The sequence below is a fragment of the Phyllobates terribilis genome, unplaced genomic scaffold (genome assembly GCF_046119375.1).
Source record: "Phyllobates terribilis strain yellow unplaced genomic scaffold, ASM4611937v1 Scaffold_1__5_contigs__length_1240528914, whole genome shotgun sequence".
NCBI lineage: Eukaryota > Metazoa > Chordata > Amphibia > Anura > Dendrobatidae > Phyllobates > Phyllobates terribilis.
Genome location: NW_027362761.1, coordinates 787,705,546 through 787,722,167, shown reverse-complemented (window position 1 = coordinate 787,722,167; position 16,622 = coordinate 787,705,546). Strand labels below are relative to the sequence as shown.

General features: G+C 45.0%; 1 protein-coding gene across 1 annotated transcript; it reads left to right on the top strand.

Annotated features, from left to right (window-relative positions):
* Nucleotides 1-8,592: 8,592 nt before the first annotated feature.
* Nucleotides 8,593-9,462, top strand: LOC141157318 (transcription factor Sox-3-A-like). The gene has a single exon (XM_073644438.1). It carries the CDS (start codon nucleotides 8,593-8,595, stop codon nucleotides 9,460-9,462), a length of 870 nt encoding a protein of 289 aa, XP_073500539.1.
* Nucleotides 9,463-16,622: the final 7,160 nt, after the last annotated feature.

Below are 16,622 nucleotides of genomic sequence, written 5' to 3'. Positions count from 1 at the left end.
GCAGACCCTTAATAGCCATGTCCTTCAGGGCGTCAAAGGTGACATTTGGATGATCTAAGGCCCACCACCGTACAGTTCTGCTCTCCTCCTGGGACCTCAACCCCCGGATGAATTGTTCTGTCAGCATTTTGTTCTCATCATGTATGCTGGCTGGACTAACCTGTTTCAGGGCCCGCAGTGCCTCTTGTAAGCGACAGGCATAGTCACCGGATACTGTCCTCAGGTTTCTGGGCACAGTGGTAGAACCTCATCCAGAGATCTGTCTCAGTGCAGTTTTCAAAGACAGTTTGCAGTCTCTTGAATATAATAGGTACTGATTCCTGGTCTGCGGCTGGCCAGGTTTCAATTGCCCGCTCTGAGGCACCAGTCAATTGTCCCAGCACAACAGCGGCTCTCTGTTTACCAGTCATTGAGTACATGTCCAATACACTGCATATTTTTCTTTTGAACCCAGACAGGGTGTCTGGTTTGCCGTCATACTGGGGAAGCCACTTCGCTCCGGGGACATACGGCAGGGCCATGGTTATTATTGGAGTCACGGCCCCTGCTGGTGGGGCGGTTGCTCCGGCTTTGAGCAGCGCCGGGCGCGGGTTGAGCATCGGGAGCGTTAACCCATGCTCCGGCGTTTTGCTGGTCGTCAGCCATGGTTGCGTCCCCCTAGTAAACCGTAGCCTACCTTCTTTCCTTCGATCGGGTAGGCCGCAGCCCCGCAGACAGGAAGTGAGGGATTGCCCGTCAAGCAACTTCAGTGCAGGACCTTGCGTCTCCCTCGCAGCTGACGTCAGAGCGCGAGGCGAGGCTTGGGCTTCGCGCGCTACCAACGGTCACGCCTGTCTGGTTCCCGCGGTTACGCCCCTCTTCTTCCCGCGCGGCGACGCGGTAATGGCGGCGATGTTCACCACTGTTCTGAATACACATTTCAAACACGGCACACAGTACCCGGTGGCAACGGGCACGAAATCCTGTTCGTGACGCCAGGAAGAGATGACTCGCCCAGGGGGATATGGGGGACTCGGTACCCGGGCCTTTACCTTCTTGGGATGTCACGGCGGTCGGCTCCCGGGCCCGTACCCTGGGGTCACTCTTAAAAGTGGTTGTTGCTTGAAGGGATGATAAACGGTTTTGTCTCGTGACGCCACCTGTGGTTCTTGGTAATGGGTACCAGCCCTGCTGCAGACCTCCGGGGGTGATGGGATGGCAGCTGAGATGTTTCTGCTCCCCACAGGCGGAGCGGGCCCCCGGGGCAGGGTTGATGGAAGGGATGCAGGTGAGAGGTGGCCCAGCTGGGTCAAGGGAGAATAACAGACACGCACACAGGGGATTCGCTTCAGTACCTTTACTGGTATAGACGGCAGGTACGGTCCAGGCTACTTGGTAGGAAGGGTGCACTTCTGGACTCTCCCCAGTGAGCGGGTATAAGGCCTCCTTGTCTGTTTCTTCCTCTCTCTCTCTGAAGCTCCTGACCTGCTTGGAACTAGGCCTAGCTTCTGTACTCTTTCTCACTCTCTCACCTGTCTGCGTGGTGGTAAGAACTTTCCTCTGGCTACCAATATCCCTGGATGCTGGGGCCTTCGTGGTTCCTAGTTCTTTGGATGGTTGCAGCTTCAGGTTGACCAGGGGTCTAGAATCCCCTTGGTATACCAGTTATTCCTACTGGTCATAGAGGACCCTGTAGGCGCGGACCTGGTGTCCGGCTTGTGTTCTGGGGTGAGCCTAAGATGCTCCTCTGCCCCCCAACACTTCTCTCTCCTCTCCTTGCCTCCGGCAACGCTCTAGGCCCTCAGGCTTCTGCACGTGCTTTAGGCCTTAACTTGCCCTCAGCACAGCAGCTAACATGTGCTGCTTCTTCGCTGCTCTAAAGTGTCAGCACACGCTCCCTACCTAACTCCACCCTCCAGTATATATATCCCTAACAGGAAGTCTGTCCATGCACCCTTTTGGGTCCTGTGATACCTGTGGGTAGCAGGGTGCCACACCAGCAGGATGGGGGGGGGGGGGCAGCATATATACATGGATTGGGGGGGAAGGCAGTATATGTACATGGTTTGGGGTGGGGAAAGGCAGCATGTATACATGGATTGGGGTGGGGAAGGGCAGCATGTATACATGGATTGGGGGGAAGGAAGCACATATACATGGATTGGTGGGGAGCAACATATATACATGGATTGGTGGGGGGGAGGCAGTATATATACATGGATTGAGGGGGGAAGGCAGCATATATACATGGATTGGTGGGGGGGAGGCAGCATATATACATGGATTGGGGCATATACCAAGATGGGGGTGAGCACATTCTTTATTTCTGCAGTCTCAAACCCTGCTCCTTTCTGTGGCTGCTTTCTGCTCCCTGCACCCGCTTGCTCTCTGTATCAGTTGTTTTTTCTAAACTAAGACCTCAGTATTCGGGTTAATTTGCCATGTTGGCACTTGGCGATAAATAAGTGGATTGTGGGTTGCAGTTTGGGCACTCGGTCTGTAAAAGGTTCGCCATCACTGGTCTAGACTTTTAGCTGAGATGAATCTGTGCTATAGTAAATTTATCACTTAAACATGAGCCATGTATGAGGGAGTCAGAGTCATGGAAATTGAGGAGATGGGGTTGGAGTCGGAGGATTGGCTTACCGACTCCACAGCCCTGTCCTCATCAAGGGGTCTTAATGAATCTGCGCTGTTTTGATGAAATACATAAAGTCTAAAAGACGTAACATCTCTTTTCTTTTTGCGTTTTACAATAGGAAGACTAAATAATTTACAGTAGATGTCAATACTAAATCAAGGTTTGAACATTTTCTTCATTGTTTAATGCAGGAGTGAGGAACCTTTTTTCTGCCGGGGGCTATTTGGATATCTATACCATCATTCGTGGGCCATAAAAAATTATCAATTTGAAATGTATTCTCCTATATTTGGTCAAACAATTAATTAACTCACCCCTAATGTGATGGCTGGAGCTGCTTCTCTTTGGTGAGACGTGTGATGTTAGGATGTTAGGTGGTAGTGATGATGTTACTACTCGCAAATGCTTTTCCAGGTCTTGAATCAACTCTTTGTGTGAATTTTGAAAAGAATTCGCAGCAGTAAGTTCTGAACACAGGAGACACTGGGGGCATATATACATCACAGGAGGGGCTAGGGGCATATATACATCACAGGAGGAGCTAGGGGCATATATACATCACAGGAGATGCTGGTGGCATACATACATCACAGGAGACGCTGGTGGCATACATACATCACAGGAGGGGCTAGGGGCATATATACATCACAGGAGGGGCTGGGGCATGTATATATCACGGAAGGGGCTGGGGGAATATATACATCACAGGAGGGTCTGGGGAATATATACATCACAGGATACACTGGTGGAATATATACATCACGGGAGGGGCTGTGGCATATATACATCACAGGACACACTGGTGGAATATATACAGTACATCACAGGAGGGGCTAGGGGCATATATACATCACGGAAGGGGCTGGGGGCATATACACATGACAGGAGACGCTGGTGACATGTATACCTCACCGGAGGGGCTGGGGGCATATATACATCACAGGTGGGTCTGGGGCATATATACATCACAGGACACGCTGGTGGAATATATACATCACGGGAGGGGCTGGGGCATATATACATCACAGGAGACGCCGGGGGCATATAGGCATTCCAGGAGGAGCTGGGGGCATATACTTCACAGGAGACGCTGGGGGCATATAGACTTCACAGCAGGGGTTGGGGGAATATAGACATCACAGGAAGGTCTGGGGGCATTTAGACATCACAGGACGGTATGGGGGCATATAGACATTACAGGAGGGGCTGGAGGCATACAGATAACACAGAAGGGGCGGGGGCATATACATCACAGGAGACGATGGGGGCATATATACATCACGGGAGGGGTTGGTGGCATATTTACATCACAGGAGGGGCTATAGGCATATATGCATCCCAGAATGGGTTGGGGGCATATAGATATCATAGGAGACACTGGGGGCATATATACAGTACAGACCAAAAGTTTTGACACACCTTCTCATTTAAAGATTTTTCTGTATTTTCATGACTTTGAAAATTGTACATTCACACTGAAGGCATCAAAACTATGAATTAACACATGTGGAATTATATACTTAACAAAAAAGTGTGAAAATATGTCTTATATTCTAGGTTCTTTAAAGTAGCCACCTTTTGCTTTGATGACTGCTTTGCACACTCTTGGCATTCTCTTGATGAGCTTCAAGAGGTAGTCACCGGAAATGGTTTTCACTTCACAGGTGGGCCCTGTCAGGTTTAATAAGTGGGATTTCTTGCCTTATAAATGGGGTTGGGACCATCAATTGCGTTGTGCAGAAGTCAGGTGGATACACAGCTGATAGTCCTACAGAATAGACTGTTAGCTGCTTTTTTCTTGCCATAATACAAATTCTAAGTAAAGAAAAACAAGTGGCCATCATTACTTTATGAAATGAAGGTCAGTCAGTGCGAAAAATTGGGCAAACTTTGAAAGTGTCCCCAAGTGCAGTTGCAAAAACCATCAAACGCTACAAAGAAACTGGCTCACATGAGGACCGCCCCAGGAAAGGAAGACCAAGAGTCACCTCTGCTTCTGAGGATAAGTTTATCTGAGTCACCAGCCTCAGAAATCGCAGGTTAACAGCAGCTCAGATTAGAGACCAGGTCAATGCCACACAGAGTTCTAGCAGCAGACACATCTCTACAACAACTGTTAAGAGGAGAGGCAGGCAACAAGCAGAAGAGACTTGTTTGGGCTAAAGAACACAAGGAATGGACATTAGACCAGTGGAAATCTGTACTTTGGTCTGATGAGTCCAAATTTGAGATCTTTGGTTCCAACCACCGTGTCTTTGTGTGACGCAGAAAAGGTGAACGGATGGACTCTACATGCCTGGTTCCCACCATGAAGCATGGAGGAGGAGGTGTGATAGTGTGGGGGTGCTTTGCTGGTGACACTGTTGGGGATTTATTCAAAATTGAAGGCATACTGAACCAGCATGGCTACCACAGCATCTTGCTGCGGCATGCTATTCCATCCGGTTTGCGTTTATTTGGACCATCATTTATTTTTCAACAGGACAGTGACCCCAAACACACCTCCAGGCTGTGTAAGGGCTATTTGACCAAGAAGGAGAGTGATGCGGTGCTACGCCAGATGACCTGGGCTCCACAGTCACCAGACCTGAACCCAATCGAGATGGTTTGGGGTGAACTGGACCGAAGAGTGAAGGCAAAAGGGCCAACAAGTGCTAATCATCTATGGGAACTCCTTTAAGATTGTTGGAAGACCATTTCTGGTGACTACCTCTTGAAGCTCATCAAGAGAATGCCAAGAGTGTGCAAAGCAGTCATCAAAGCAAAATGTGGCTACTTTGAAGAACCTAGAATATAAGACTTATTTTCAGTTGTTTCACACTTTTTTGTTAAGTATATAATTCCACATGTGTTAATTCATAGTTTTGATGCCTTCAGTGTGAATGTACAATTTTCATAGTCATGAAAATACAGAAAAATCTTGAAATGAGAAGGTGTGTCCAAACTTTTGGTCTGTACTGTACATCACGGTAGGGGTTGGGGGCATATACATCACAGGAGACGCTGGGGGCATATATACATCATGGTAGGGGCTGAGGACATATACATCACAGGAGGGGCTAGAGGCATATATGTATCACAGAACGGGTTGGGGGCATATAGACATCACAGGAGGGGAATATAGACATCACAGGACGGGCTGGGGCAGCCGCTGCTGTGGCCATCACTGGCGGGACTGGAGCGCAGAGCGTGCTGACTCCAAGGTACATCAGCGTCTTCAGTGTACGTACCAGAGCATTCTGTACTGAACGCTGCATGCCTGTGCTTGCAGTCTCAGGAGCAATTAAAGGGCATGCGGCCAGCTAAACGCAGCCGCTAGCCTGAGCACTGTGGTCCCCGGGAATCTGGTTTCCCACCCGTGGATTAATGGATTTAAAAAAACGCCCATAAAACAACAGTAAAAAGATGCCCCAAAAACACTGAAAAAAAGGCAGACTGAAAAAAATGTTGAAGAGTGCTCGAGAAAAGCTAAAAAAAACCCCTAAAACTTCAGGTTTTCAAAACTTGAGAGAATAGGAGCAATTTTTGAAGCATCTTCTGATTGAAAACGGACGTGTTTGACTGTCATAAAATGATGCAATGTGCACGTTCCCCATAATATCTTCAGGATACACTTCATGAAAAGAAAAATCCTTACAAAACCTCCCTTAGGCCACGTTTACATGTTCAGTATTTGGTGAGTATTTTACCTTAGGACTTGGAAGCCAAAACCAGGAGTGGTGACGTGTTTTTTCTTTTCACTTTTTCAGTTTTTCTCTGACTGTTTCACTCCCGGTTTTAGCTTACAAATACTGATGTAAACTACTGAGACCTAAGACCTTGGGCTACGTTCCCACAATGAGCGTTTGGTGCATTTTTGATGTGGCAGAATTTCTGCACCTATTATTTAAATTACGTTACTTGTGTTTTTTGTGTGCGTTTTTAACGTGTTTTATCTAGTTTTTGACGCTGCGTTTTTTCTTGTTGGTGTGTCATGCTTTAAATAAAGCTGCTTTGTTTTTGATACTTCCTGTTTTTTTGCTTTGACAAAACTTTATTGACATACTTAGGGGTGGATTACATGTGTTTTTAATGCTGAAACACACTAAAAATGCATGTGTGTTTTTTACCTGCAGAATTTCCGCACCTAATGCAAGTCTATGGGGAAATTCCACACAGAAAACTCAGTGTACCCACAAGAGAAATTGACATGTTGTGGATATGAAACACGCTCCACAGGTCAGTTTACGCTGGGTTAAAAAGAAGCACAGTGGACATGAGATTTCTATAAATCCCATCCATTTTGCTAGAACTGTAAGACTCTGCGTTTTTGATGGAGCAAGAACACGCAGCGTCAAAAATACACCAAAAACTCATTGTAGGAACGTAGTCTTAGGCTATGTGCGCACGATCAGTAATTGCTTGCAGAAATTTCTGCAGCGTTTCTGCAAGGTTCTGCACCTCTTGACAGCAAAAACTCTGGGGAAAATCCGCAGTGTTTTTGGTGCGTTTTCATGCGTTTTTTGTGCGTTTTTGCCTGCGGATTAACCATGCGTTTTTTTTCCAATGCATTGTATAGGAAAAACACAGGCCAAAACGCACAAAGAATGGACATGTTGCTTCTTTTTCTGCTATCTGATTTTTTATCGGAAACCCTCAGACCAATGTTATTCAATGGGGGCAGTGCTGATGACCAATTTTTTTTTCATCAAAGAAAATCGGATCACACTCTGATCAAACTGTTGATCAGAGTGTCATTAGCATAATCGACCCAATTCTCTCGGATCAGAGAATCTATGGTCATGTGACCCCGGCCTTAGAGTTTCCTGAAGCTGTTTCTGCTGGAAAACTTGTAGTACCTCCTGAAAATAGCCTTAAGCAATAAATCAGCCACTAGAGTTTTTTTTGAAGCAAAACACTTACAAAACCCTCAAAAGATCTTGTGGGCATTTTTTTTTTAGACTTCACATTGACTTAAAGTATGGAGTGTCTTCCTGGTGGAAAATACCTTAAGGATGGACATGTCACATGTTTTTAATGCTCAAAGTTTTTGAAAGTTCGAAGTGTTTTAACCCCTTCCCAACATAGACAATTTCCATTTTTGCGTAAACTGACCCGAGGTGCGTGTTTCATATCCACAACACGTCAATTTCTCTTGCGGGTATGTTGAGTTTTATGTGCAGATTTTCTCCATAGACTTGCATTAGATGCAGAAAATCTGCAGGTAAAAAAACACACTTGTGTCTTTAGTGCATTTCCGCTGTGGCAACTCATCAAAAACGAATGTAATCCACACATGACTGTATTTATAAAGTTTTGCAGAAGTCAAATACCAGGAAGCGTCAAAAACAAAGAAGCTTTGTTTGCAATTCTATGGGGAAAATCCGCACATAAATCTCAGTGACTCGCAAGAGAAATTGACATGTTGCGGATTTGAAACACGCACCGCAGGTCAGTTTAAACTGTGGGCATGAGATTTCTATAAATCCCCTTCACTTTTCTGGAACTATGTTTTTGATGCAGTGAAAATATGCAGCGTCAAAAAGTCACCTAAACCTCATCGTGGGTACACAGCCTTAAGCAGTTAAAAAACATGAGATAAACGTGAACGTGTGCACAGCAATATCGTTTTGACATTGCTGTGAATTATGTTCATTTTATGGGGAACTTTTGTGGTGCTTTTGCCAGGAGGATTTTGGGTGGAATCCGCCTGAAAAAGACATTGTGTGCACATAGCCAGAGACCAGCTGCATTTCTTTAACACACTTTTTGCCTTTGCAGCCAAATTCTAATTGTGCAAATGCAGCTTTGATTACATAAACCTGAAAAAGGTTAACCATATGCTGAAATTTTGAGATGGTGGATTGGACAATTTATTATTGGCTAATTAGAATGCAGGCAATTATAAATTTCTCTAAAGGGTTTGTTCATTAGTTGAAAAGCTTGGTCAGAGGGCTGTCTGCAAACAGCTTACCAGCTGCTAAGTGTGTAAGATGCTGAATACCAGTAGCTCTGTGTGGGAACCCAAGGTCCTGGATGTGGAAGATGTGGCTTCAGTGCTAAATGACATTGCTGCTGCTCCAGAGAAAACCCGAGTAAAGAGACCAATGAACGCTTTTATGGTTTGGTCACAAAATGAGAGGCGAAAGATGATTGCAGAATTTCCTAAAATGCACAACTCTGAAATCAGCAGACGCTTGGGAAAAGAGTGGAAGCTTCTTGGTGATGCTGAAAAGAAGCCTTTCATAGAAGAATCCCGAAGGCGGAGATTTGAACACATGAAGTTGCATCCTGATTACAAATACAAACCAAGGAGAAAGCCAAAGAGAAAGGACACTTATCTGCCTAAGAACTTGTTGACTTCACATGCAGATCCATCACCTATCCCAAATGAGGTAACACCAAAGATTGAACCTTATGTCTATTTCAATGGATGGCCAAATGGCCCTTATGCTCTGATGCATGAGCAGTTTGGCTACATGCAGCACAGTGGGTTCAATATTTCCCAGATGCCACCATTGCTCAGATCTGATGTGAATAACTTCTATTATAATCATATGCCATATTCTAAGGGTTACCCAAATTCTGCCACTTATAATGTACCTCAACCACACAGCCAGCAAAGCACACCTGTTATGGGGGAAGCCATAGTGTCTGGGCTCAAATCTCCATCCAGTTCTCAACACCCTGAAAATGCCAGTTCAGGAGATGTGATGAGCATGTACGCACCTCTAGGAGGTTATGAAAGTGAACAAACTCTGCATAATGGCAGACGTCACACCATCCATCACCAAAGTATGGGGTCTGAAGTAAATGGAAATACCTTTCTAGCTGACCTCTTCTCAAAGACTACAGAGACTTGACAACTGTATTACAATGCTTCAAAATCTATTTTATTCTGGACAAAGTTTGCACAAAGCTACTTGATGCTTAACCATTGACTTTTAGGACTCTGGGTCTTCAGTGCTGTGGCGCACTCAGATTTTTACTGGTAACTCTAATGGACTAACTCTTTGTGACTGAATCTTACTAATTGTCTATTGCCCACCATTATCTGAAGAGCAATGGCTATATATAATTTTTTTTAGGCTGGTTCCTTTCTTATAGAATTCAATTGCAGTTATTCTGTACAATAAAATGTTATGACTATTTTTAAAAAGGTGCTTGTTTCTGACCTGCTTAATATTCAAATGGATACTACTCAAGTGCCTTATGGCGGCTCCACCCGTCCGTGTACTGACCGGTTTCTGGGTTTCTTGTGTATGTCCCTTGCCATGAAGCTGTTTTAGGTTAGGAGACCTGCAGTTGGTCTGACTTTTTACACTGACTGTAAGTAATCCACTCTAGCAAGTGAACTTGTACTAAGATAATGCCGCTCCTGATATTGTTGCACATTTTCACCCACCATTTTCACGGGTGAACTCTGTGCTAACATCCGCAAACTGTAATGCGGTGCTCGCCTTATGCTGCAGATGCTCAATGTGAAATTTCATTTTCTCAAAATATTGAATCTCACAGTAGCAGTATTCAGTTTCTGCAAAATCTCACTGCTGCAAATCTCCAGTGGAAATTGATTGGCAATATGTAGTTTTCATCTGCCATACTTCAATTTACAAAGTGGATTTTCACAGCAGACTTCATCCTCTGCAATGAATGGGCAACTACAAATGTTCAGTGTGGATGTAACTTAAGTAACCCTTTTGGTTCTAAATGTATTAATCAGCTGATTCATACTGCTCAAACTACGGTTACGTGTGAATTCTGGTTTTCACGCAAGGTGTGTGTGTGTGTGTATATATAGGTGCCATATCATCCCATATACTACTCGTGATGTGGCATTATATCGCTTTTGCATCTCCTACTTGACATACAAGTTGGCTTAAATAGAACAGGTCTGTAGCTTCATGCTGCCCAACCACAGGCAACATGAATGTGCCTGGCTGGACAATTGTGGCAAGGTATGGCTTTCGCCAATGCTCCAGCGTTTCAGAGAGGAGACTGGTCTGGTGCTGCCCCCTACTGGCTTCTCAACACGCTGCTCTAGGTGGCTGACAGCTGTCTCTCCACCTACAAACATGGGGAGAGACCTGCACAGGAGTAGTCTGTTCTCTGCCTGTGGTCCCCCGGCAGGATCTTCAAACTATACTCTCTGAAGCTTTTCAGAACAAATCCACCTTAATGCAGCCAGCTCTGATTTGTGCTGGCAGGTTTACACCCAATTTACTTTATATTGTTTTTGTCTAAAAGGTTCCTACATGTTGTGTTCAGTGCCAAATATGTCCCCGAGAAGATGTTGGGACTGCGTAAACACAAAGCTGTTCCTGCCAGGATAAGAGAACACTGATCCCGCAGTCTAAGCCAGTAGATGCATCTACATGTATAGCCTTATTCATGGCCGCGTTACCATGGATACACATGAATAGCCATAGACTTAAATGGGTATATGCTCTATTTCCTCACTGACATGCTGGGCTAGCACAGCGGCTCAGTGGTTAGCACAGCGGCTCAGTGGTTAGCACTGTTGTGCAGGGTTCAAATCTCACCACTGATGAGTTTCCATAATCTACCTTATGTTTGTGTGGGTTTCCCACACTCAAGTCATACTATTGGGATGTTTAACCTGTTAACCCCCAATCGAGACAGTGATATCTGAAGTGTTGCAGAAATGTAAGTGAGAAAAAATAAACAAATATGTTGACCAAACTGAATTTTTTTTTTCCCTAGAAAAGTGTAAAACAAATGTGACCCTGTTTTTGCATATCGCAATCCTGGGAATATATATATATATATATATATATATATATATATATATATATATATATATATATATATATATATATATATATATATATATATATATATATAAATTTTTTTTTTTTTTTTTTTTTGCAAAATTTGGCTTTTGATGCTACTTTGGAATATTTCACTTTATTTTTTTATTTTATACCATTCCATGTGCTAAATAAAAGTAAAGACCACTTTCAGGTCAGTATGATTAGTGATCTATTTTAAGGCCATCTGCACATGTTGAGTATTTGAGGGTTTTTTTTTTTTTTTCTCAGTATCTGTCAGCCATAACCAGGAGTGGGTGAGAGAAAAAAAAAAAACGCAGTGACTTGTCTATTATACCATATTTTTTCTACTAGAAGAGGCACCCGAAGTCATGGGGATCTTTTTATTTTTTTTTAAAAATAAAACGGTTGTCTTTTATAGTTTAGCTTTTACAATAGCTTACTGGGGGATGGGTTGATGTGGTGGGCCAGGGTCTCGGCTGCAGGAATAGGGGGCTGCTGCAGGCCCTAGGCTGGGAAGAAGGGTGGAGTGGGGGCTGCTGCGGGCTCCGGGCTTTCAGAAAATGTCGGAGTCTCTGCACTTGCCATCGTTTTATCTGTGCTGGACTTCGGGAAAATGGCTGCCAGAGGCTCAGGGTGCAAAAAAAATAAGCCCTCACCCAGGCCCAGATCCTGAAGAATGAAACCGCTACAGGTCTCGAAAAATGGTGACATACGCAAAATTTGTCTTTCTGAATCTTATTGGCTGTGTCTGACCGTACAGGCACATGATCTGATCACACCACAGCTCCTGGGCAGGGGTGGATGCAAGAGTATACAGACATTACAGCAATGGATCACAAATGATTCCGTCTTTGAGGTTAAACCTTGTTGAAAAAAACACAGGGAAATGTTTTACCTCACAAAAATCATTTGCAAACCCATGTCATGTGTTATGATCAGACCATGTTCCTGTACAGACACAGCCATTACGCAGTAGGGGCACACTTATAAGATTATCTCGGTACAAGAACTTTTTTTTTTTTAACACATCCAGTTATGCAACTTTATTATTCAAAGCTCTATTAGATGCATTTTGTTCATGGGGAAAACTCCTTTTAAACAGGCCACCAATCGGATAGTGGGGAGGTACAATCAACTGAAATGAGAGCCCCCTTCCTATCAATTATTTACATGCTGCAATCAGCAGTGTCCACGTCAGAGTTAAATTGTATCTCCCAACGGTCCCAGATTCTGCGAGACTGTCCCAATTTTATGGCTCAGTCCTGCGTCGTGTTCATCAGAGCTTTTGTCCCGGCTTCTATACTCGTCTCTCTGATGTCTTCATCACTCTGTAGCTCCCTAGAGGGAGTGGGAGGTGCTCTCTGCATAAATTTTATTTATTCACGTCTCCTAGAGCTCAAACTCGCAGCCCTATTGATCAGCAGGGTATTTATGTATTTTATTTAGGTCCTGCTCAGCCCTTATTCACACAGGACATCACTATGGGTAAGGTTTTAATATTAGAGGTTAGGACCATCTCAAACTTGGGTACACCTTGACATTGGTAATCTTGAGATGTATTGCAGGCAGTGAACCCAAAAGCAGATTATATATGTATATTAGATACAGCAGTGTATTTCTTTGTACTTGTATACTCAGGTGAAGAAAGGCTGTGTGCCCACTATGTGTGGTTTGTTTTTGTTTTTTGCTTTTTGCGTTTCCGGAGCGGCAATTCCACCGCTTAAACACTTGGTAGAAGGTCTATGTTCCCCAATGATAATCCGCACGGAAATTTCCAATGCAGATTATCATTGTGGAAAAATCCACACCACTACCAATTATTTTGCTGACATGCAGCGTAATTACTGCCATTGACTTGCATTGAATCGCTTAATATCCGCGTGACTACATGTGCTCATGCGGATATTAGGCGATTCAATGTGTGGATGGTACCCGGGTTTGGAGAAGGAGACTCTTCTAGTACCTGTAAGGAACAAAAAAAAAAAAAAACTCTCCTGATGTCTCGCGGTCTTCTATCTGGTACGTCTTGGCTTGCTATGGAGTAAAAGGACCTTCCACGATGTTGTTCAGTCATGCGACCGCTGACGTTGGTGGTCGCGTGACCTGTCACATGACTAAATGACGTCATGGAAGGTCCTTTTACACCACCGGGGGCCATCGGAAGGTGAGTTTGTTTTTAAAAAAAAAAAAAAAAAAAAAAAAAAACTTGGTCACACTATATAAATCCATTCCGTTTGCATGGATTTATATAGTGTGACCAAGTTGTCAAGCACTTTTTTTTAGTGATGCTAAAATTGCTTGGAAAAGCACTTGACAACCCGCATGCAAAAACGCTTTACAAACGCTTGTCCCTGGCTGAAAAAACGCATGTAAAATCTGTTTAAAAAAAAAAAAAAAAAAAAGTGTTTTCTGCCAGGGAGATGCAGAAACGCTCAGGGAAAAATCTGGAGCATTTCTGCATCGTGGGCACGTAAAATAAATCTCTGACTCTGGTTATTTTTTTTCTGTCTCCCTGGTAATAGACCCTACAACCTTCATTGCAGACAGGGCCTAAATCAATTGAGCCACAGCCTCCAGTGATGTAAAGGGGAGAATTTTGTGTACTTCATCTGTATGGCAGCCTCTGACTCCACAGGCAGATAACAGAGATGCAGTGGATTTTTATGTCTCTATTCTAGAGGGGGAATACAATCCCCCCCCCCCCCCCCCCATCATATTAAATTTACAAAAAAATATATAGAAACATACAATACTGTCACTTTTTAATTCCTTTTTTTTTTTTTTAAATATCATCACATCAGCAAATAACAGACATGTTTGGTGTTCCTGTAATCGTAAAGATCTGCACAACATAGCGATCCAATTATTTACGGGGATCGGTAAATGCTGTTAAAGAGTGGCATATTTTGATAAACCATGAAAAATAAAAAAAGTGTGACTAGTAATAATAAAAATGCAAGGCTGAGGACACTTTTTTTTTTTTCTGCCGGTATTTGCACGACACAATAACCTTCTATGATTATTGCTTGTTTGCTGCATTTATTTTATACATGCCTCCCCCACCCCCATCTTTGGTGCAGATGTGAAGCCATGTTTTTAATGCTTTTTTAATACTACAGAAAAACTCAGATTTTTTTTTTTTTTTTTCCCCCCTCACCCATGACAGCACACCTTGAGAGAGGGATCCGCCCCACCAAGGACAGGAAACAGTCTGAAGAAGATGTCCATACTTACCTGGGCCTGTTCCAGTGTGGAAGAGCGGGCACCAGCCTGTGCACCAGGTTCCAGAAGCGCTGTCTGCGGTTCCCTGGAGCCGTGTCCAAGCGGGCACAGGCGGTGAGGAGGCAGACTGCTGCGCTGTCCTCTCCCTGCTGCAGGCTCCTGGTTGGCGTCTTCCGGGTGTGACGTAACGGCGCGGTGCACGCTGGGAGAGGCGTGCCCGATGATGTCGGAGGGCGGCACCCAGATCCAATATGGCGGCGCCCTGTAAGCGCTTGCCGGCCGGCTTTTCAAACCTCGGCCGGCGGGTGTCAGGAGGGGGGAGGACACAAGAACCGGAGGGGGTTTTGGATATGCCCTATTTAAGGTGGAGGGGTTGTCCTGGTCAAACTCTGCCTATACTCATGCTTGTGGTATGGCAGACCAGGACAGCCAGGAACAGCAGCCGCTGACCCCTCCATCTCAACAATGCCAGCGGAAGAAGCAGTCTGACGCCTCTCACACGGACGGCCGCTCCAGCAACCATAGCGGCAGCAGGAGAAGTAAGGTGTCGGACGCTTCAGGGCCATCCAGAAGCGATTCATCTTATGTCCCGCCACAGCCTCCAAATCCGGAACCTAAGAAGAGTAGCGCCAAACAGAAGCACAGGGTTTGCGCCTTATGCCAAATCCCCCTTTCCATAGATTTGCAGAAACAGCATTGTGCTAGCTGTATTAACCAAACCATAGCGGAGAGCACCCCAGATTTTGCTTCTAATTTGAGGTCCGTAATCCGTACAGAGGTTCAGGATTCCCTGAAAGGCTTACTTAAGGGGAAAAAGAGATCCCATAAGGATATCTCCTCTGACTATGATTCATCCTCCCAGTCAAAGAATCTATGCCTCAGCGATTCAGCATCCTCCTCTTCATCAGTCAGTGGTAGCCCCTGTTTCCCTATTGAGGGTACTAGCAAGTTGGTCAGAGCAGTCAGATCTACCATGGGGTTGAGGGAGGAAAAGGCAGCCAGGTGCCTGGAAGACATTATGTTCGCAGGCCTGGAGGAAAAAAAGAGACGCTCCTTTCCAGTGAATCCTAAAATTCAGACCCTTATAGACCGGGAATGGAGGAAGCCTGAGCAATCGGGAGTGTTGCCCTCATCCTCTAAAAGAAGGTCCCCTTTTGAGGATAGTGTCTCTGGGTCCTGGGATAAAATTCCTAAAGTTGATGGGTCTGTTGCCCGATCATCCAAAAAATCGTCCCTACCTCTGGAAGGTTCAGGCAGTCTAAAGGATGCTCTTGATAAGAAGGCAGATTCCTTCCTGCGTCACACCTGGGAAGCGGCGGCAGGGGGCCTGAAGCCAGCGGTAGTAGGCACTTGTGTCGCTAGGTCACTCATGGTGTGGCTTCAACAATTAGGAGACCAGCTCAAGGATAAAAAGATATCCAGAGATAAAATCCTCTCCAATCTACCTTTACTACAAGCAGCATCCGCTTTCCTTGCCGACTCCTCAGCGGATTCGGTTAAACTTGCTACCAGGTCTACTAACTTATCTAATGCTACCAGATGAGCCCTGTGGCTCAAGGGTTGCCCAGGAGCCCTACAGTCTCAACATAAACTATGTTCCCTTCCTTGTGATGGTAAACTCTTGTTTGGCCAAAAACTGGACGAGCTTTTGGAGAAGGCTGGCGAGAGGAAGAGATGTTTCCCAGGGTTCACGGGGGACACAAAAAGGTCCTACTTTCGGAGGAAAAGATTTAACCGGGGTCGCCCTCCGGGAGAGAGGAAAAGATGGGAGCCCAGATCTAAAAAGGACTCTGGTTACATGTTTGGGGGGCCATCCTCCAGTACCAAAAAATCTCCCCAATGATGCAAGGCTAGAGGTCGGGGGAAGGCTTTCCCATTTTTTCCTAGCTTGGGAAGCCATTACTTCAAATCCCTGGGTGTTGAGTATCATAAAGAATGGCCTAAAGATACGCTTCAGTCAAGTCCCTCACCGAACCTTCATGATCACCTCCAGGAGGAAGTCCAGG